Source organism: Leucopleurus acutus (genome assembly GCF_964270905.1).
Source record: "Leucopleurus acutus genome assembly, chromosome: 1".
NCBI lineage: Eukaryota > Metazoa > Chordata > Mammalia > Artiodactyla > Delphinidae > Leucopleurus > Leucopleurus acutus.
The window spans coordinates 164,020,973-164,044,322 of NC_139142.1; the positions used below are offsets into that span (position 1 = coordinate 164,020,973).

The 23,350-nt window shown below is 46.2% G+C and overlaps 1 protein-coding gene and 1 long non-coding RNA gene across 5 annotated transcripts in view; both read right to left on the reverse strand.

Moving 5' to 3' along the window:
* NTRK3 (neurotrophic receptor tyrosine kinase 3) overlaps positions 1–23,350 on the reverse strand; it is a gene marked incomplete at both ends in the record, with an annotated part of 373,663 nt that overhangs the window by 46,776 nt on the left and 303,537 nt on the right. For all 4 annotated transcript variants that reach the window (XM_082857937.1, XM_082857936.1, XM_082857935.1 and 1 more), the window contains one exon: positions 4,225–4,355. In XM_082857937.1, coding sequence (XP_082714063.1) covers positions 4,225–4,355 — 131 coding nt within the window. The remainder of the gene's footprint in view (positions 1–4,224; positions 4,356–23,350) is intronic.
* LOC309974118 lies at positions 8,685–9,009 on the reverse strand. The gene is made up of 2 exons (XR_014326855.1): positions 8,860–9,009; positions 8,685–8,810 (listed from the first exon to the last, which is right to left on the reverse strand). It is a non-coding gene; the product is annotated as an uncharacterized lncRNA (long non-coding RNA).

The following is a 23,350-nucleotide window of genomic DNA, read 5'->3' on the forward strand; positions in this document are numbered from 1 at the left end:
TGGCAGCCGTTGGATATTTCCATTCTCAGCTCTCGAGCAGTCGCAGCCATCATTCCCAGGGCTGGCACCTACTCTGCAGAGCAGATAGGAGTTCCTCATTTGGAAGATGGGGCACAAAGCAACTGCTGTCTCTTTTGGTCTTTCCACACCCCTTCTCCTACCCATTCTCTCTCTACTTTTATGATGGGCTTTCCAGCTCTTGGGTTAAACCTGAAGTTCCTATGTAATGGGCAAGGGGTCTATTGTGGCAACTGGGGTCCAGAGCTGCAAGCGGCCCAGGTCCCCAGGGATTGATGCAATTGGGACAGAGATGCCAGGAAAAAAATCTTGAGAAGGAAAATCAGCCCAGAGACTCTCATGCACCTCTCAGCAGAGTCCATGCTCAACCTCTTCGGAGCTGGGAAACTTCAAAATGGGTCACCAGCCAGTGGCATGGGATGGAATGGGTGTTCCTCACAGCTGCCAACTGTTGGTGCAGGAAGACAGGGCTTGCCAAGGAGTCTCTGAAGCCAGGGAGGTTGTGTCCAGGCCCTTCCAGTGGTATCCATAGAGCAAAGAGGAGATCTGGAATTTTCCCTTCTCATCTCCTTTTTCCCCCAAAGTCTGAAGACATTGCCCTTTTTAGTCTCTCCTTTATGTACATCAGGTCTCATGTCCACTCCCAACCCTGGGTTTCAGTGGGGCTTTTCGTCGGTTGGGGGAGAAGCAGTCTAGATGGCAAGAACGTTCAAATTTCTCAACAGCTGCCATCTCCTTCAGAGTCACTTCACATCATCATTTCCAGTCTAGGGGTTTTGCTGCTTTCCATTTTCCTTTTCTTTTATTGGGGCGGAGATAGTTCAACGGATGCTCAGCTTCAGATTTTACTAATATACTAAAACCCATTTTAGTACATGTGCAGAGATACACACATCCATAAACACTAGAGCTTAGTTGTACTTATTTTTTGAATTTTAAATAAATAGAATCATACATATAGTGCTATATATATATATATATATATAATATATGTATATTTCTATATCTGTCTGTTTTCATTCAGCACTGTGTTTTTGAGATTTTTCCAAATTGTTGCATGCAGCTGTAGTTCATTCATTTTCCTTGTTGCAAAGTTTCTCACTGAATGAATATACCACATTTATTTATCCAAGCTGCTACTGATGGACACTGGGGTTGTTTGTAGCTTTTGGCTGTTATAAAGAATGCTTATGAACATTCTTAAACACATCTCTTTGTGGAAAGATAGATAGACATAGATAGATAGATAGACAAACAGATAGATACATAGCTGTCAGGTCTAGACCTAGAGTGCAAGTGCTAGGTCACACAGATGCCAATGTTCTAAAATACCAAGCTGTTTTTCAAAACAATTAGACCACTTTATATTTCCACCAGAGTATGAAAGTGGCAATCGCTCCATATCCTTGTCAGCACTTGGTTTTGTCATTGTTATTTAGCCATTCTGCTTGGTATACAGTAGTATCTCTTTATGGTTCAATTTACGTATTTCTGATGATTAATCAGGCTGGACACATTTCTCATAGTCTTATCGGCTATTTGTCTGTCAGAGGAGACTCTTGAACAAGTCTATTGTTTGTCAAATAACTACTTAAAAGTTGCACTACCTATTTAAAAATATCATGAATTACATGCTTTTAATGTCACTCTTAACACTAAACGTATATACAAATGACACTCTGTCTTGTCCTGCTCTGCGTTTGTTTCATGGGTATTCTCTTGTCTCCCCAACAGACTGCAAGTGTCTTCAGAACAGAGGCTGGGATTTCGGCTCTTTGTTTCCACCATAGCAACTGCTGGGCAAAAAAATCTTGCTTTAAAAACCACAACTGTGGGAAAACTTAATTTGGGGTTATACTTGGATGTGTTCTCTGGAAGTCCATAATTACCCTGCATCAACTTGAGAACAAACTCAAGAGGAGGAAGCCTGCAAAACGGAATACAATCTGAAGAGGATGAGAAGCAGGAAACACCATTTCTTGGCTGTTCTCCAGAGAAGACAAGCATCTCCTCCCCCAGTTGGTCGCTGGGCGGATCCATTGGGAGGCAAATGGTGTAAAATCCCAGAACATTCATCTTCTCAAGCTTCCCAGACCAAAAAGGAGGAAAGGAAACCCTTTTAAAAGGGTGACAACAGAAACACATTTTCTGCATTACCCAATCTGGGTACTGCCCCTTAATACCAGACCACTCATCGGGAAACGTTTCCCAGGGTTTAGGCCATCATTTCATTTCCTGCTCAAAGCACAAAAATATTAAGTTCATCCACCAGTCCCCAGATGGATGCTGGAACACCCAGTCGATTAGTGTCATCCTATAAATTAAAATTTTTAGGGCAGGGTAGATTCTAAGTTTAGGGACAAAATTAGAAAGCTTTCCACATCCCTGGTCCAAACTGTTTAAAGACACCCTCACTAATCTGACCATCCCATGTCTATGGAGACACACTGAGCCAGTTTACTCACAGCATATCCAGCAATAATAAACATTAGCCTTTTATGGGGCAATATGCTAGTTCCTTATTTATTTTCTAGAGCAGAGGTCAACAGACAATGCCCACTTCTGAAAAAAAAAGAAAAAGTATTGGAAGACAGCCACCCCCCCCCCATTCATTTATGTATGGTTTAGGCTGCTTTCCCACTACATGGGTAGAGTTGAGTAGCTGTAAGGAAGAGTGTATGGTCCTCAAAACCTAAAATTTTTACTATCTGGCCTAGTATAGAAGGAGTTTGGCAACCCCTGTTCTAGACGGTCAATGCAAGCTCAGCAGGTCATATGTCGTGTGTCTAAGCACATTGGATAATATCAACATCAAGAATAATGATAAAACAAAAACATCAAGAATAATGATAAAAACAAATAGCAATGAGTCTTTACTAAGCATTTACTGTGTCCCAAGCAGTATACTAAAAATTTTTCATATGTCATGCAATTTAATCACCAAAATTTTAAAGAGGAGATATTATATCTCCTATTATACAGAGAAGGAAACTGAGGCTCAAAGAGGTTAAGCATCTTGCACAGGGTCACAGAGCTAATCAGTGATGGCCAGGTACCCACCCAGCTCTCTGATTCCTACCCTACGCCTGTAGCCTGCACAGCACTGCCTGCATCCATGGAGGGCACTTACCCTCTGCAGACACAACAAACTGTGAATACAGAGACCCCAAAGTCTCAGAAATATGCAACTGCCATGAAGAGGTGGCTCGGTCATGCGCCCTCAGTGCTAAGGATGGACCTTTTGAGGCCCAGGTGAGAGTCCTCGTGGGGAAGGAGGTCTCTCCTGCTCTCAGCCCAGAACATCACGCAGAATTCACGCTGGCCTCAGAGGCCTGCTTGCTGCACCCACTCCCACAGGGGCCACTCCACACCCCAGACCTGTGGGTGCCTCAGCGAGGCTACTTGACTCTTGTCTGTGCCAGTCGTGTTCAAAGACGTGTCTAACAGTGACTGAGAGAAGCTGCTTCCTGCTGGAGGAAGATAACTGGTAGTAGCAAAGTTCCTTCTCTCCTGCCCCAAGCAATTCGGCTCCAACTGCAAATCTGCAGGGCTGGCTCAGCAATACCAAAGCCCTGTGGTTAACGACCCATCTAAGAAGGCAGGAACCCTCAGGCATGCTGCCCCTTGGGCGCTGAACCTGGATCCCACGGGGTACCTAAGAATGTCCTCCAGCCTCACTCACTGTCCCTCCCTGTGCTCAGTACCTGACCCCCCAGCCCATCTCCTATGCCCAGTGACGTCTGCTGACTTGAGCAGTGGCTCCCAGGGCCTCTGTGAGCTACCCGCCCCTCATGCAATTGTACTCCCGAGAAATGGTCAAATGACTTTCTGGGCACGGGCAGCACATCCTGCAAAGTCGCTGAGGTGGGAGGAGGGCCAGCTGGGGACAGCGGTGAGCCCAGGGCCTCCAGAATAAAACCAGGGCCCATCAAAAGCATAACTTGTCCCTCCGGCTGCACCGTGGGCACAGCCCCCTTATGTGCTACAGCTCTTGACCTCCGAAGCCAAAGGAAGCTGATTTGGGTCCTAAGGAAACTTCATTGACCTTGGAGCAAGGGCATCTGATTACGTTAGTTTATACCATCTTGATTGCATCTGATAACATTAGTTGATACCATCTTCCAGAATGGAGTGAGTCTCTTTCCCTCCCACCTGACCCCAGCCACTCCTCTTCCTTCCTGGGGCCCACATCCCTCTGAGAATTACCTTCACGGCCACGAGCATCTTGTCCTTGGTGGGGCTGAGGTTGTAGCACTCGGCCAGGAAGACCTTTCCAAAGGCTCCCTCGCCCAGTTCTCGCTTCAACACGATGTCTCTCCTTTTAATGTGCTGCACATCTGCAGGAGGGGACAGAGGAGAGCAGCCAAGTCAGTCCCAGGCACTTGTCCTCCTTGGAGGCTCAGGGGGACAGGGGAGCACAGGGGTCTAGAGCAGGGAGCTCTGCTTTTGAGTCCATGGTAGGGACAGGCAAGCTCTAGCACCTTACCTTGGGCGTGAAAACAGGCATTGCATTGGTGGTTTGAGGGTTCCACGCAGAATGAAATCTCAGCTCTGTCCCCGACTAGCCCCGAACCTCTCTAAACCAGAGTCAGTAATCGTTAACACCCAGGATTCCGGCATAATCAGCTATAGTTGCTGGAGAGAGTATACAGCAGTCTCAACAGTTACTGTGCATGGGAATCCCCTGGGCATCGTGCAGGTCCTGATTCAAGTGGCTCTGAGAATCTGCATCGCTAATAAACTCTCAGGGGATGTCTGTGGGCTGTGGGTCCATGGACTGCACTGAGTAGTCAAGAATCGAGTTTGAACCCTGGTTTCCTCTCCCTGCTAGTTTTTGAGCTTTGGGAAGTTATTTCACCCCAGAGCCTCAGTTTCCTCATCTGTAAAATGGAATTAACACCAATACCTTACTCTCTGAATTCTTGGGAAGATTAAATGAGATAATTCACATGAGAGTTTGGCCCAGTGCCCTCCTCCCCAACACACATGCACACACACACACACACATGCACACACACACGGACACACCACACTGGCTCTTGTTATAACATAATGACTACAGTGCTCTTAGCACAGTGTCCGGTTCGTGACAGAGATCACTAAGTGGGAGTTACAGTTATCTGGGGGAAGCCTCTACTTGACAAGTCCCTCTCCTGTGAGAGAGAAAAAACAATGAAATCACAAAATCAAGTCCAGAGACCTCCCCAGAACCAGGCTCTGTGCAAAGGGAAGGGCTACCACGGCCTTGGCTAATTTAGCAACCTAATTAAAGTCTGCCTGCCAGGAGAAAGCAAAGATGTGACCTCAGCCCTCCCACCTATTTGGAAAGAATGCTTCGAAGGAATTGTACAAGAAGTGGGCTGCTGAGGTGGGGAGTGAGCCGGATTACTCACCGACCTTTCCATTAATCGTGCAACAGGCAGAAGCCCATTAAATACCTGTATTCACATTATGAAGAGCATCGCAGAGCCAGGAAAGAGGGTTTTCTCAACCTTGTCAAAAAAATAATAGTTGAGGACAGAGGACCATGGCAGACTGTCCCCAAGAACAAGAGAACACATTACAGGGACAGAGGGGTGTGACTGCAGGGCCGTAGTTAGTGTTTTGGTTGGCCAGGGGATTCTTCTCATAATAGACTACACAAATCTTGTTCTTTTCTATCAGAATTATTGGTAGCCCTGCCATGTCCCAGATGACCTGCCGGCCAGCATCTGTGGGTGCAAGCATTTACAGACCATTATTCTCTCTTCCCAGCAAGACAGACCTGCAGGCTCCCAGGCCACAGGGCTGCCAGGGAGCTGCCACTTGCTGCAGGGCTTTGCCCCCATCTTTACAAGGGAATTAGAAATCGGTTCCCTCTTCACACCCTCTGCTGCTCTGTCCTAGCCCTCTGAGGAATGGTATTTGTTGGCCTTGAAGGGGAGGCTAAGGGTCTCACACCGAGAGAAAATGGGATGTCAGGACCTCTCCAGGGAGGCCATCTGCTCATTACTGCACAGTCATTCCCAGGTGACTACTGATGGGCTCCTGCGAGATGAGCATTCTGACGCAGCCTCAGAATGGAGATGGGATGGCAGATTTATAGGGTCATGCCCACGCCTCTGAGCCCGCAGGGATCAGTCAGGGATGGAAAGTCAAGGGCACTTGGCTCAGGACCTGGATCCTCCCCCACTATGGGCTGGCCCACCTCACAAAACATCTGGAGTCTCAGTTTCCTTATCTGTAAAATGGGTGTGGGAGGATAATATAAGTTCTACTTACCTGCTACAAGGGCTATTCTATGTAAAAGTTGGTAAACCTTCAAGTCCTCTGAAATGGTGTGTGTTTTCACCATTATTGATATTATTTTACAAGAGGGGAAAATGAGGGCCAAGTCAGGAATCGCCAACTGGGTTGAGATGCTTGAATCCAGAGCATCAGGACAGACCAGACTAGCCAGGCCACTTGAGGGCCCTTTGGCCCCTGACCCCTCCCCAACCCCAGCCTCCCACGACATTGCAATAGGACAAAAATCAAAATGACCTAGAGGGCTTATGAAAACTGTTCACTGGGGCCTTCTCCCAGAGCTTTCTGTTCAGGAGGTCCAGGTTGAGGCCTGCAAATTTGCCTTTTCTAACAAGTTCCCAGGTGATGTTGATACTGCTGGTCTGGCACCCCTCTTTAAGAACCACTGGAACAGGCTGACATGAGTGGGGTGAGGAATTAGTCAGCCGATGACCAATGTTCACTTTTTTTTTTTTCCATCTTACTCCTCCGCCATCTTGAAGATCCTCTCCTCTTCCTGCCCCTTTCTTTTTTTTTTTACATCTTTATTGGAGTATAATTGCTTTACAATGGTGTGTTAGTTTCTGCTTTAATGTTCACTTTAACAGCTTGGCCTCAACAAGCGCCACAGCCACAGGTAGGTGAGACATGCATCACCACTCAAAGACCAGGAGGAGGCCTGCAATCCCGGACTTACCCGTGTGGCCTAGGCAGAGTCAAGCCCCCTCTCAGAGCCTCAACCCCTCATCCTCACGATGGAGATCACACCTCTCTTGATTTCTTACATTCTGGACGCACCTCTACAAAGGCAGAGCTACAGAGCTATATATGTTCCTGGGTCCCTAAATCCAACTCCGGACTGGGTGACGTCACCAGCTCCCCGGCCAGAGCTTCTGACTCTCAGCCACCGTGAGTCCAGAATGAGCAGGGAGGACCTCTAAGGAGAGTGGGGCTCCATTTTCCAGCTGCTGTGCCTGGGTCACGTCTCAGAACCCTCCATCTCCTCTCCCTCCCTCGGCAGCAAGAATCACAAGCCTTGAAAAGTTCAGCAAAGTAGAGCTTCTGGGAAGATGGCGGAAGAGTAAGACGCGGAGATCACTTTCCTCCCCACAGATACACCAGAAATACATTTACATGTGGAACAACTCCTACAGAACACCTACTAAACGCTGGCAGAAGACCTCAGACCTCCCAAACGTTAAGAAAGTCGCCACGTACCTGGGTAGGGCAAAAGAAAAAAGAATAAACAGAGACAAAAGAATAGGGACGGGACCTGCACCAGTGGGAGGGAGCTGTGAAGGAGGAAAGCTTTCCACACACTAGAAGCCCCTTCGCGGGCGGAGACTGCGGGTGGCAGAGGCGGACAGCTTCGGAGCCACGGAGGAAAGCACAGCAACAGGGATGCGGAGGGCAAAGCGGGGCGATTCCTGCACAGACATCAGGGCCAACCAGCACTCACCAGCCCGAGAGGCTTGTCTGCTCACCCGCCGGGGCGGGCGGGGCTGGGAGTTGAGGCTCGGACTTCGGTTGGAGCGCAGGGAGAGGACTGGCGGCGTGAACACAGCCTGAAGGGGTTAGTGCGCCACGGCTAACCTGGAGGGAGTCCGGGAAAAGGTCTGGAGCTGCCGAAGAGGCAAGAGACTTTTTCTTCCCTCTTTGTTTCCTGGTGCGCGAGGAGAGGGGATTAAGAGCGCTGCTTAAAGGAGCTCCAGAGACGGGCGCGAGCCGCGGGTAAAAGCGCGGACCCCAGAGACGGGCATGAGACGCTAAGGCTGCTGTTGCCGCCACCAAGAAGCCTGTGTGCGAGCACAGGTCACTATCCACACCCCGCTTCCGGGGAGCCTGTGCAGGCCACCACTGCCAGGGTCCCGGGATCCAGGGACAACTTCCCCGGGAGAACGCACGGCGCACCTCAGGCTGCTGCAACGTCACGCCGTCACGGCGGCCTCTGCCGCCGCAGGCCCGCCCCGCACTCCGTGCCCCTCCCTCCCTCCCCCCCACCACCGGCCTGAGTGAGCCAGAGCCCCTGAAGCAGCTGCTCCTTTAACCCCGTCCTGTCTGAGAGAAGAACAGACGCCCTTCAGCGACCTACATACAGAGGCGGGGCCAAATCCAAAGCTGAGCCCCGGGAGCTGTGAGAACAAAGAAGAGAAAGGGAAATCTCTCCTAGCAGCCTCAGAAGCAGCGGATTAAATCTCCACAATCAACTTGATGTACCCTGCATCTGTGGTATACATGAATAGACAACGAATCATCCCAAATTGAGGAGGTGGACTTTGAGAGCAAGATTTATGATTTTTTCCCCTTTTCCTCTTTTTATGAGTGTGTATGTGTATGCTTCTGTGTGAGATTTTGTCTGTATAGCTTTGCTTCCACCATTTGTCCTAGGGTTCTATCTGTCCTTGTTGTTGTTGTTTTTAATTTTTTTCTTAATAATTTTTTTATTTTAATAACTTTATTATATTTTATCTTATTTTATTTTACTTTATCTTCTTTCTTTCTTTTTTCCTTCCTTCCCTGCTTCCTTCCTTCCTCCCTCCCTCCCTCCCTCCCTCCCTCCTTTCTTTCTTCTTCTACTAATTCTTTCTTTCTACTTCTACTAATTCTTTCTTTCTACTTTTTCTCCCTTTTATTCTGAGCCGTGTGGATGAAAGGCTCTTGGTGCTGCAGCCAGGAGTCAGTGCTGTGCCTCTGAGGTGGGAGAGCCAACTTCAGGACACTGGTCCACAAGAGACCTCGCAGCTCCACATATCAAACAGCGAAAATCTCCCAGGGATCTCCATCTCAACACCAGCACCCAGCTTCACTCAACGACCAGCAAGCTACAGTGCTGGACATCCTATGCCAAACAACTAGCAAGACAGGAACACAACGCCACCCATTAGCAGAGAGGCTGCCTAAAATCATAATAAGTCCACAGACACCATAAAACACACCACCAGATGTGGACCTGCCCACCAGAAAGACAAGATCCAGCCTCATCCACCAGAACACAGGCACTAGTCCCCTCTACCAGGAAGCCTACACAACCCACTGAACCAACCTTAGCCACTGGGGACAGACACCAAAAACAAAGGGAACTACGAACCTGCAGCCTGCAAAAAGGAGACCCCAAACACAGTAAGATAAGCAAAATGAGAAGACAGAAAAGCACACAGCAGATGAAGGAGCAAGATAAAAACCCACCAGACCTAACAAATGAAGAGGAAATAGGCAGTCTACCTGAAAAAGAATTCAGAATAATGAGAGTAAAGATGATCCAAAATCTTGGAAATAGAATAGACAAAATGCAAGAAACATTTAACAAGGACCTAGAAGAACTAAAGATGAAACAAACAATGATGAACAACACAATAAATGAAATTAAAAATACTCTAGATGGGATCAATAGCAGAATAACTGAGGCAGAAGAACGGATAAGTGACCTGGAAGATAAAATAGTGGAAATAACTACTGCAGAGCAGGATAAAGAAAAAAGAATGAAAGAACTGAGGACAGTCTCAGAGACCTCTGGGACAACATTAAACGCACCAACGTTCGAATTATAGGAGTTCCAGAAGAAGAAGAGAAAAAGAAAGGGACTGAGAAAATATTTGAAGAGATTATAGTTGAAAACTTCCCTAATATGGGAAAGGAAATAGTTAATCAAGTCCAGGAAGCACAGAGAGTCCCATACAGGATAAATCCAAGGAGAAACATGCCAAGACACATATTAATCAAACTGTCAAAAATTAAATACAAAGAAAACATATTAAAAGCAGCAAGGGAAAAGCAACAAATGACACAAAAGGGAATCCCCATAAGGTTAACAGCTGATCTTTCAGCAGAAACTCTGCAAGCCAGAAGGGAGTGGCAGGACATATTTAAAGTGATGAAGGAGAAAAACCTGCAACCAAGATTACTCTACCCAGCAAGGATCTCATTCAGATTTGATGGAGAAATTAAAACCTTTACAGACAAGCAAAAGCTGAGAGAGTTCAGCACCACCAAACCATCTTTACAACAACTGCTAAAGGAACTTCTCTAGGTAAGAAACACAAGAGAAGGAAAAGACCTACAATAACGAACCCAAAACAATTAAGAAAATGGGAATAGGAACATAGATATTGACAATTACCTTAAATGTAAATAGACTAAATGCTCCCACCAAAAGACACAGATTAGCTGAATGGATACAAAAACAAGACCCATATTTTTGCTGTCTACAAGAGATCCACTTCAGACCTAGAGACACATACAGAATGAAAGTAAGGGAATGGAAAAAGATATTTCATGCAAATGGAAACGAAAATAAAGCTGGAGTAGCAATTCTCATATCAGACAAAATAGACTTTAAAATAAAGAATATTAGAAGAGACAAAGAAGGATACTACATAATGATCAAGTGATCGATCCAAGAAGAAGATATAACAATTGTAAATATTTATACACCCAACATAGGAGCACCTCAATACATAAGGCAAATACTAACAGCCATAAAACGGGAAATCGACAGTAACACATTCATAGTAGGGGACGTTAACACCCCACTTTCACCAATGGACAGATCATCCAAAATGAAAATAAATAAGGAAACACAAACTTTAAATGATACATTAAAGAAGATGGACTTAATTGATATTTATAGGACATTCCATCCAAAAACAACAGAATACACATTTTTCTCAAGTGCTCTTGGAACATTCTCCAGGATAGATCATATCTTGGGTCACAAATAAAGCCTTGGTAAATTTAAGAAAATTGAAATTGTATCAAGTATCTTTTCCAACAACAATGCTATGAGACTAGATATCAATTACAGGAAAAGATCTGTAAAAAATACAAACACATGGAGGCTAAACAATACACTACTTAATAATGAAGTGATCACTGAAGAAATCAAAGAGGAAATAAAAAAATACCTAGAAACAAATGACAATGGAGACATGACGACGCAAAATCTATGGGATGCAGCAAAAGCAGTTCTAAGAGGGAAGTTTATAGCAATACAATCCTACCTTAAGAAACAGGAAACATCTCGAATAAACAACCTAACCTTGCACTTAAAGCAATTAGAGAAAGAAGAACAAAAAAACCCCAAAGTTAGCAGAAGGAAAGAAGTCATAAAAATCAGATCAGAAATAAATGAAAAAGAAATGAAGGAAATGATAGCAAAGATCAATAAAACTAAAAGCTGGTTCTTTGAGAAGATAAACAAAATTGATAAACCACTAGCCAGACTCATTAAGAGAAAAAGGGAGAAGACTCAAATCAATAGAATTAGAAATGAAAAAGGAGAAGTAACAACTGACACTGCAGAAATACAAAAGATCATGAGAGATTACTACAAGCAACTCTATGCCAATAAAATGGACAACCTGGAAGAAATGGACAAATTCTTAGAAATGCACAACCTGCCAAGACTGAATCAGGAAGAAATAGAAAATATAAACAGACCAATCACAAGCACTGAAATTGAAACTGTGATTTAAAATCTTCCAACAAACAAAAGCCCAGGACCAGATGGCTTCACAGGTGAATTCTATCAAACATTTAGAGAAGAGCTAACACCTATCCTTCTCAAACTCTTCCAAAATATAGCAGAGGGAGGAACACTCCCAAACTCATTCTACGAGGCCACCATCACCTTGATACCAAAACCAGACAAGGATGTCACAAAGAAAGAAAACTACAGGCCAATATCACTGATGAACATAGATGCAAAAATCCTCAACAAAATACTAGCAAACAGAATCCAACAGCACATTAAAAGGATCATACACCATGATCAAGTGGGGTTTATTCCAGGAATGCAAGGATTCTTTAATATATGCAAATCAATCAATGTGATACACCATATTAACAAATTGAAGGAGAAAAACCATATGATCATCTCAATAGATGCAGAGAAAGCTTTCAACAAAATTCAACACCCATTTATGATAAAAACCCCTCAGGAAGTAGGCATAGAGGGAACTTTCCTCAACATAATAAAGGCCATATATGACAAACCCACAGCCAACATCGTCCTCAATGGTGAAAAACTGAAAGCATTTCCACTAAGATCAGGAACAAGACAAGGTTGCCCAGTCTCACCACTCTTATTCAACATAGTTTTGGAGGTTTTAGCTACAGCAATCAGAGAAGAAAAGGAAATAAAAGGAATCCAAATCGGAAAAGAAGAAGTAAAGCTGTCACTGTTTGCAGATGACATGATACTATACATAGAGAATCCTAAAGATGCTACCAGAAAACTACTAGAGCTAAACAATGAATTTGGTAAAGTGGCAGGATACAAAATTAATGAACAGAAATCTCTGGCATTCCTATACACTAATGATGAAAAATCTGAAAGTGAAATCAAGAAAACACTCCCATTTACCATTGCAACAAAAAGAATAAAATATCTAGGAATAAACCTACCTAAGGAGACAAAAGACCTGTATGCAGAAAAGTATAAGACATGGATGAAAGAAATTAAAGATGATACAAAATAGATGGAGAGATATACCATGTTCTTGGTTTGGAAGAGTCAACACTGTGAAAATGACTCTACTACCCGAAGCAATCTACAGATTCAATGCAATCCCTTTCAAACTACACTGGCATTTTTCACAGAACTAGAACAAAAAATTTCACAATTTGTATGGAAACACAAAAGACCCCGAATAGCCAAAGCAATGTTGAGAACAAAAAACGGAGCTGGAGGAATTAGGCTCCCTGACTTCAGACTATACTACAAAACTACAGTAATCAAGACAGTATGGTACTGGCACAAAAACAGAAAGATCAATGGAACAGGATAGAAAGCCCAGAGATAAACCCACACACATATGGTCACCCTATCTTTGATAAAGGAGGCAGGAATGTACAGTGGAGAAAGGACAGCCTCTTCAATAAGTGGTGCTGGGAAAACTGGACAGGTACATGTAAAAGTATGAGATTAGATCACTCCCTAACACCATACACAAAAATAAGCTCAAAATGGATTAAAGACCTAAATGTAAGGCCAGAAACTATCAAACTCTTAGAGGAAAACATAGGCAGAACACTCTATGACATAAATCACAGCAAGATCCTTTTTGACCCAGCTCCTAGAGAAATGGAAATAAAAACAAATGGGACCTAATGAAACTTCAAAGCTTTTGCACAACAAAGGAAACCATAAACAAGACCAAAGACAACCCTCAGAATGGGAAAAAATATTTGCAAATGAAGCAACTGACAAAGGATTAATCTCCAAAATTTATAAGCAGCTCATGCAGCTCAATAACAAAAAAACAAACAACCCAATCCAAAAATGGGCAGAAGATCTAAATAGACATTTCTCCAAAGAAGATATACAGACTGCCAACAAACACATGAAAGAATGCTCAACATCATTAATCATTAGAGAAATGCAAATCAAAACTACAATGAGATATCATCTCACACCAGTCAGAATGGCCATCATCAAAAACTCTAGAAACAATAAATGCTGGAGAGGGTGTGGAGAAAAGGGAACACCCTTGCACTGCTGGTGGGAATGTGAATTGGTACAGCCACTATGGAGAACAGTATGGAGGTTCCTTAAAAAACTAAAAATAGAACTACCATATGACCCAGCAATCCCACTACTGGGCATATACCCTGAGAAAACCATAATTCAAAAAGAGTCATGTACCAAAATGTTCATTGCAGCTCAATTTACAATAGCCCGGAGATGGAAACAACCTAAGTGTCCATCATCAGATGAATGGATAAAGAAGATGTGGCATATATATATAGAATGGAATATTACTCAGCCATAAAAAGAAACGAAATTGAGCTATTTGTAATGAGGTGGATAGACCTAGAGTCTGTCATACAGAGTGAAGTAAGTCAGAAAGAGAAAGACAAATACCGTATGCTAACACATATATATGGAATTTAAGGGGAAAAAAATGTCATGAAGAACCTAGGGGTAAGACAGGAATAAAGACACAGACCTACTAGAGAATGGAATTAAGAATATGGGGAGGGGGAAGGGTAAGCTGTGACAAAGCGAGAGAGAGGCATGGACATATATACACTACCGAACGTAAGGTAGATAGCTAGTGGGAAGCAGCCGCATAGCACAGGGAGATCAGCTCGGTGCTTTGTGACCTCCTGGAGGGGTGGGATAGGGAGGGTGGGAGGGAAGGAGACGCAAGAGGGAAGAGATATGGGAATATATGTATATGTATAACTGATTCACTTTGTTATAAAGCAGAAACTAACACACTATTGTAAAACAATTATACTCCAATAATGATATATAAAAAAAAAGTTCAGAAAAGTCACGTGGCAGCCGCATAGAAGGGGCCTTTTCTTGACCCTCCCTCCACATGCCAGGAGTTAAGAGCCTGGGGGCAGCTGCCAAACCCCAGCTTCAGGAGGTCAGAGCTTTGACAGCTGCGGGTCTTGAATGTGGCAGGGGGCAGGTGACCATGATGCTGGAAACCTGTCTGCTCTCTGAAAGCACGAAGCAGAGCCAGCCACGGACCAGTGTCTGCCCTCAATCTGCAAATGGATCTCTTTCAGAGACATGGAAATGCCCAGTGGCTCAGAATGAAATCGCTGCAAATGGATCTCTTTCAGAGACATGGAAATGCCCAGTGGCTCAGAATGAAATCGCTGGGGCTCACTCAATTTGTCTGCAGGGAGAAGTATTTTGAGACCAATACCTGAGCTAAGCCCATGGATGGGGTGGTGAGATCTGAGAAGGGGCAGCAGAAGGAAGGGACAATAAAAACAGACTCCATCCCACCATAAATCCTCCCCCAGGAGAGAACTTCCTCCCAGCCACAGGGATAAGAACTCCACAAGGTAACCTGGGAGCTTCGGCTTCGGCACAGAGAGGCTGGATTAGGGCTAAATGCATGAAGCAAATCACTTCCATGTGGAGAACCCCGTGTACCAACAAGACTCTAGACTCCAAAATACCATTCGAGCAGCTTCTTTCCCTGAACCTAAATAGGAAGACACAGGTAAAGGGGATTAATTTGTGCCCAATCCTACTATTTGTTCAACATTCCATTCTCACGATAACCCTGGGAGGTATGTGTGATTGTACCCCTTTCGCAGATGAGAAAATGGAGGCGGGAGGGGGGGCGCGGGTAACTTTCCAAAGTTTGCGGAACTAAAATGTGGCCAAAGGACTCTCTTTTTTTTTTTCTGACTCCTGAGCCTGTGTGCTTTCTGTTACCCGGGGCTGCCTTTCCTCTGTCCTCCCCCACTTTGTGGCCGCCAAGACCATCGGTCCACAGAAGCTCAACCCTCTGTCTTCCCCCTTCCCCTACTCCTGCCTGACTTCTCTAACCCTGTCCATCCCTGGACCCTGATGCAACATCTTCCCAAGGGAAAGGGTAAGAGCCCCCACCCACCCACCCAGGAGGCCCTGGGGAGGAGGGTGTGGGTGGGGAAAGAGTGTGGGAGGAAAGGGCACTGACTGTTCAGGCCCCTGGGGAGTGGCAGGAATGAGCCATTTTCATTTCTGACGTCCATATGTCTATTGGGGCCTTTTTTGTGTGTTGATTTTTAGCTCACACAGTACTGCTCAGAGCTGCCTCTGGTGAAGCCATCTGACCCACAGGCCACAAATTGATGGATTTTCCTAGGAGGCAGGGGCATCAATCTCCTTTTCCTGCCTGGCTGGCCAGCTCAGCAGAGTCTGGGTCACAAGGCTCAGACGTCGGGACATGGGCAGGGGAGGAGGAGAGAGGTGGATACACAGCACAGGCCGTGGGAAGACCTCCCAGCCTCCTGCACTGAGGGGGCTGCTGGAGAGAGCAAGGGGCTGGTATACAGTAAGGAGTGTTCTTGGGAAATGGAAAGGGTTCCTGACCTCTTCTGGCCTGGCTCTTCCCTACCTCCTTTTTTCGGGACAGCCACCACTGGATTCCCCCAGAGGAAGCCACCTGTACAGCCTCCTGTTCCCATAGGACAGCTAATCGATTCATCAGACAAGCATAGACTGAGGATTTCTATGAAATGGTTACTGCAACACAAATTTTTCTCTATATTGAGGACCAAGATACTCATTCCATCTGTGTGGGATTCACTTTGGGGAGGTCTTCTAGGCCCGGAGCAAGCTTGACTTAGGGCAGAATCACTAATCCAAGGAGGTCACAAGCTACCTCTGTTCAAAAGACCTTGGGGCCCTGAGAAGTCGGCAGGCAGGCTGTGTTTACACCCTTGTCCTTAATCTGCTCACCTGGGCTGCCTCATCCTGGCAGGTAGAGGTTTTCTGCAATACTTAGTGTGACCTGCAGAGACCCACTGGTCATAGATGTGGCCCAAGACACGGGTGACCACTGTCAGCTTCACCTCTGTGTTCTAGGAAAATGGGGGTATGGCAGCCATATACTACTTATTCATCCCTGCAGACCAGGGATGAAGAAGAAGCATAAAACCCAGGGAAAAACATTATGTTGCTGAAAGAGTGAGACCTTGGGAAAAGAGACAGGTATTTTCATCCTGACCCTGCCACTAACTGTGCCTTACCCTCCCTCAGGCTCTGGTTCCTTATGTGTAGAATGGAAACCTTCAATATCTACTTGGCAGAGTTGTTAAGGGGACTGATATAAAAATTTTAGGTAAAAGACAATAGAAAATATCTGAAACATAATGGACATTTAACAACAGTATGTCTCCTTCCTTTCTGCAAGATTTTGCTTTTAACTAATAGCTCAATCTACCTGTGAACAAAATAGTGGCCTGGAAAGAAACTTGGAGAAGGGTGGTGATATTCTCCTGAAATAAAATGACATGAGGTTGCATGGGGGGGGGGGGGCCAGCAGTGACTCAGGAGGTCACTGGCAGCCTATCTGAGCCTGCCACCGCGATGTCCAACCTCCTCCTCCTTCAGGTCCAAAATAGTTTGCGGGAGGAGGTTTGTCAGACAATGGAATAAAGACATCAAAGGCAGAGACGACAGCCACCTACTAAAGATTGCTATTGATCAACAGAGAAAAAACAGATTTCCCAGGCTTGGCAGTTATAAATAATGGTGATCCTGACTCTGCTGTATGTCAACAGTAAAGTCAGTCCCCCAAAGCCAGCATGCACCCTCAGTCACACTCAAAATTCCTTAAGAGAAATTCATTGGCCACCTCGGTGCTTTGGCTAATTATTGTCCTAGGAGGCCAAGTATTCATGCAGCACTGAGATTGTCCTTCCCTGAAGGCTGTCGCCTAGGGGTTGCAGAAGCAGGCTTCCCAGCACTCCCAAGGGCTGGCCATGAGTTCTCTTAGCTGAGCCTTGATGGGTTTTCCTAACCACCCTGGCTTACCTTCTTCCCTGGCCCATTGTAATACCCAGCTCCTAACTGGTTCCTAGGCTCCTTGCTAAGACCCCTCAGATCTTTCCCCCATCAACTCTATCTCACCCTGCACTTGTCTCTTTTAGCTCATTGTTATCCCTTTGTGCCCTTACTAATAGTAAAAATAACTGTCATTGACTGAGCACTTACCCTGTGCCCGGCACCGCACTAAGTAACACCTCCTCTTCACAACTCTCTTAAACGCAGTACATTGCTACCCAAGTGCTACAGATGAGGAAGTTGAAGTTCAAGGTGATGAAGCAATTGCCCAAGATCACCCAGCTGTTAGACGTGGCCCACCAGACTCTAAACTCTGGGATAAGCAGATGGCTGCCACCGAGCCCATCCTTCTGTCACAGCCCCCTCACCTCTGTAACTCGTACCCCAGACAGAGGCACTGATTTCACATCTATATACTCAGCCATAAAAAGGAACAAAATTGAGTTATTTGTAATGAGGTGGATGGACCTAGAGTCTGTCATACAAAGTGAAGTAAGTTGGAAAGAGAAAAATAAATACCATATTCTAACGCACATATACGGAATCTAAAAAAAACGGTACTGACAAGCCTAGTTGCAGGGCAGGAATAAAGATGCAGACGTAGAGAATGGACTTGAGGACGCAGGGGAGGGGGGAGGGGAGGGGAAGCTGGGATGGAGTGAAAGAGTAGCACTGACATATATACACTACCAAGTGTAAAATGGATAGCTAGTGGGAAGCAGCCACATAGCACAGGGAGATCCTCTCGGTGCTTTGTGACGACCTAGAGGGGTGGGGTAGGGAGGGTGGGAGGGAGGCTCAAGAAGGAGGGGATATGGAGATATATGCATACATAGAGCTGATTCACTTTGTTGTACAGCAGAAACTAACACACCATTGTAAAGCAATTATACTCCAATAAAGATGAACAGAAAAAAAAAGAACAGAGATTTTCTTCCAATGGAACCCACTCCTGCCACCCTTGGTCGTCACCACCTGAGGTCCAGGTGAGCAGTGAGGATGCCTTCTGGAGATGAGGGTGGTGCCAGAGGCAGAAATCCGAGACCTCAATGCCCCGTAGAAGAACAGAGGGTCTCCACAGCCTTGGAGGCTCGCGCATTACAAGGTGAGTCCTGAGAGCAACCGTGTGCAAAGGAGGAGGCAGATTCTTGGCAGGAAAGGGTGGAAGTTGAACAGGGAGAGGAAGGAACGATCCCTGAGAAGTGTGTGTTTTCCTTGCACCAGCCAGACCCAGGGTCTCAGGCTGCCAAAAATGCTCAGAAGAAAACATTAATGCAATACCACACATTTAATTACACATGAAATGGAATGTCTTTAAATGAAAAAGAATAACATTCCCGGAGCTCCAACTGTGGGTTTTTGAAGCGGCAGGAGGCAGATAGAAGGCCAGCTCTGAATCTTGGAGGGCGAAAGTGACTGCCGAGAGGGCAGGACCCCTGCCTTTGCTAGTGGTGGGAATATCCGCCTGCCATCACAGACCTACCCTAGCCCCTCCTCCTGGCCCAACTGGCTGCGTCTTGCATCATGCTTATGCGTGGCAGGACAAGTGTAACTAACTTCCCCTTTTGTACCATATAAGAGCATGACAGGTAAATGTGCCCTCCCAGCCAGCTACCGACCCTTTGTTGTGGTCTGCAGTCAACCCAGCCAGTTCTCCACCTGGACAGAAGAACAGAGCATGGCTGTACTGTCCCAATAACTGCTCTTGCAAAGCAATCCCTGGTTGATTTATGGACTAGGAAAACAAGAGGACCTCCTGGGTCCATGTCAAGGATTTTCCACGAGAAGACATTTCCAAGGCTAGAGAGCCAACAGAAGAACTCTGCAGGATTTCTCTTGGAGGTATAGATTTTTAAATTAGTCCCCAGTTACTAACCAAATGGAGGTAACAAGGACAATGGAAAAGGATTCCAGGTTGAAGGAACACCAGCGTTGTCTGTTGCTGTCGCTGCCCCACGGTGGATTGTTTGTCTAAGACCCTGATGTTTCTGCAGTCCAGCCCATATCCCAGCCCGAGGTTCTTCTCACTGAATTCCACACCCCACGTTATTTTCAGTTTGATGGCTTTGCAAAGGGGCTCTGGAGGGTGCTAGCAGATGTTAAAATCAAAAGGGCAATACCCTGTGTTATTGACTTTGTAGATTGGATCCAGCACAGGGCCCAATACACAGTAGGTACTCACTAAATATTGAATGAATGAATGAATGAATGAATCAAAGAACACCTCCAGGGCGCTGCTAGAGACTTTAGCAAGAAAAACACTACTGAGAGAGAGGAAGAAGGGAAGCCGAGGAAGTAGTAAAAAGAAAAGAAAGATGAGTGAGAATGGGAAAGGAACAAGACAGTTCCAAAGAGCAAATTTATTTATGTCCTGGCTCCAAGACTGGCCCCAGGAACCAGGATCACATGGAACCAAGACAGTTCTGAGACTCACATCCTACCTCTCAGTCTCTGGCACTGCAGACTTCTGAGCAAAGTGACCCTGCAGGTCTGCGTCTGCCAAAGTTCCGCAAACACCAGGTCTCTGCTCCAGGGCACATGTGCACCCTTAGGCTAGAGGTAGCGGTCTAGGGCTGCAAGACACCGTGTTCCCACCAAGATGAATAAATAAACAAGACACCCCGCTGTTTCTGGAAGCAGTGAAGAGAGAGGATCAGCAGAGGACTCTCTGTTCTGGGGTGATTTCCAGCTCACGTTTCCTGACACAAGAAGTTCAGTGAGCGAGGCTAAAATTCAGATGTGCTTCTGCCCCCAGGTGCTACCCCTCGGAGCTCAATCACAGGAGCTCAGACATTTACTGACATCGCGGGGCCCCTGACATCAGCCTCCCTAACCAAGCCCATCCTTTCCTACCCACTTCCTTCGTCTCCATGCCGTGTCAGCTCTTCCCATGGTGAGAGTACCCCTCTGGCTCTCGTTAAGTGTGGACGGCCCGAGCCAAGAGGAAAAAGCAAAAGAACTCCCCAAGGAGAGCATCTGGAATTGAGAAGTTAGGTGCTGAAAGATGAAGCTCAGGCTCCGACTGGGAATCTGTCCCTCCAACAACTTGCCCAGCTTCCCACTTCCTCCCCCTTTCTCTGGATGTTCCCTTTCCAACTTGATAATGTCAAACTCCCACTCGAAATCCCCATACAAGGGGTTCTTCTGCATCTCAGTCTCCCCAGAGGTCCTTCTCCTCCAGCATCAGTGCAGGGATGCTGCCTCAGCCTCCCACCCCTGGCATATAACTCTCTCCCCCAAGTGCATCTGGTGATGTCATGGTTTCCCACAGCAGACACGGTTTCCCAATATTCAAGTTTGCTCCTTCCAGCTCTGGAGCTCTGGGCCAAGACATAGACTGCAGGGCACCATGGAGCCCTGCATCTTCACACAGGAAGTCTTGAGGTCAGGAAGCAGAAACACCTATGAGAACCCCAGGGTGAAGCAGAGGAAGGTGGACCACAGAACCACAATCACCCATTCATGGAACATGCCACTGGCCTGGACAATTACCAGTGACCTTGGATCCAACAGAAAACTGAACCCCTTCAGACAGGAAGAGGATGGGCATTGGAAGATGGGCATTAGGAGACCTGTGTAGTCAGAAGCAACAATATATCCAAATATACAAAACAAATACAAAAGGAAGAAAAGACACCAGTATTACAGGAAGGGGAGTGAAGAAGAGCTTGGCTCTGGAGTGAGACAGGACTGGGTACAGATTCACATTCAATGACACATCTTAGGAAGGAGCATTTGACAATTTACTAAACCAGTCTCAAGCCTCGATGTTTTCCTGAGTGAAATTAAGAAAGTGTCCATCTCACAATGTTGTATCTTTTTCAGTGTAGAAGTCTTACAAAGCTTGTGTTAAATTTATTTCTGAGTATTTTGTGCTATCGTGTACGAAATTTCTAAAATTTTATTTCTGGCTTGTTATTTGCTAGTATACAGAAATACAGCCAACTTTGGTTTTCTGATCTTGTATCATGCAATCTTACTAAATTCACTTAGTTCTAGTTCCTTTTTCTTTTGGAAATTCCTTAGAACATTCTACAAACATGCTAACGTTATTTTCAAATAAAGTTTTATTTCTTCTTTTCAAAAAAAAGTGTCCATCTCATTGAATTGTCATGAGGAGTCAATGAAATTATGTGCGTGTACAGTGATGTGTTTGCAGTACGTTGAATGAACTCATGGCTGTAACAGTTCATAAAGGAACAGACCCGTTCCTTCCTTTCACCCACCCCTTTCTCAACCCTCCAATGATCCTCCCTGATGACTTAATCTCTCTGAGCCTCGATTGCCTCACCTGTAAAATGGAGAGTAAAAAAGAAAAAAGTGCCTATTGCATGGAGGTGTGGTATCTTTAAATGAGGTAAGAAGTGTTAAATGCTTAGAACAGTGCAGGGGCACAGAGTCGGTACTCAATACACATTAGCCTATAGTGTCAGTGCCCTCAGGGTAATCTTTAATCTTAGTTCTGATAGTTGAGAACTGTGATAACATGGCCCAACTCAGCTGGGCTCAGACATGCTTCCTTTTCAGCCCCATCTGCACAAAGTGCTCTTTGCTGCAGGCTCACCGCTGCCCACACCCTTATACCCAGTCAGGCCTCCCTTCACCTGGCCTCAGGGTTTGCACCCCATTCTTCCAGACTCTGTTGGAGGCCCCTGAAGCCCACCTCCACAAACTGCGGAGGCCGTCGGGGGGCCTAAGGGGTTCGTGATTGAGCCCCTTCCAAGGGGGATGCTCCCATTTCCAGCTCCCCCTCCCAGAGCTAAGGCGTCCTCCAGTCACGGGCCCCCTCCCTCTCTAAGTCTCCCGCTCTAGTCCGCACTCTCTTCAGCTCTGTATCTGATAGGGTTCAAGGTCAGAGGCTGGAACCTGTGGGTCCCGGCCACGCAGGCCCTGGGTGTGGGCAGCTTGAGCTCAGTGCAGCCGGCAGATTCGTTCCACACAGCCTCTGCGATCCCGAATCCCAGCCTCCCGTGTGGAAGCCCGCTCGCTCTGCCAGGTGTTTTCCCACCACGTCCTCTGAGCTGACTTCCAAGAGTTCCCCCCTCACCAGATGTTAAAAGCACTGGCCGGTGGTTTCCTGGCCTCTCTCCTGAACCTCTCCCTACTCTATAATTCTGCAACCAAAAACAAACAAACAGAAAAGATAAAGTTTGAACTGGTGGAAATCCGGGTGCCACACTTGGCAGCTCAGACTAGGTCTAATCAAGTTCACCAAGTTCCAAGTTTGCTGCCTCTCGGGCACTGGCTAAAGGCATTAGCAAACCCTCGTATGGTGCCTTGGATCAGAAGCTCATTCTTTCTAGCTCTCCTAGTGCCCAAGGCAATGGAGCCAGATAGAAGTTTGGGCTTTGAACGATGTCAGTATTATTTTTTTCTTACCAGTCCTTTGGAAGATCCCAGAATTTGGGGGCTAAGTAACTGTTGGGACTAATGTCAGTGGAAAATCTGGAGAGAAGAGACCTCATTGAATATCACAGACCCCAGACCGGTGTTGCTGACAAGTGGGCAGCTCTCATCGTTAGGTCTGGACGCCCTGGGGTGGCCCCCAAAAGCATCAGCCTCGGTAATCCACATAAGACACACTCAAGAGCTCCACAAGACGCCATGTTCCCATCTCCTGCAGGTGGACCCCAACTCTCCCTTCCCATCAAGATGGGGGGGGGGTGCTTCCCTGGTGGCACAGTGGTTGAGAGTCTGCCTACCGATGTGAGGGGCGCGGGTTTGTGCCCCTGTCCAGGAGGATCCCACATGCCGTGGAGCAACTAAGCC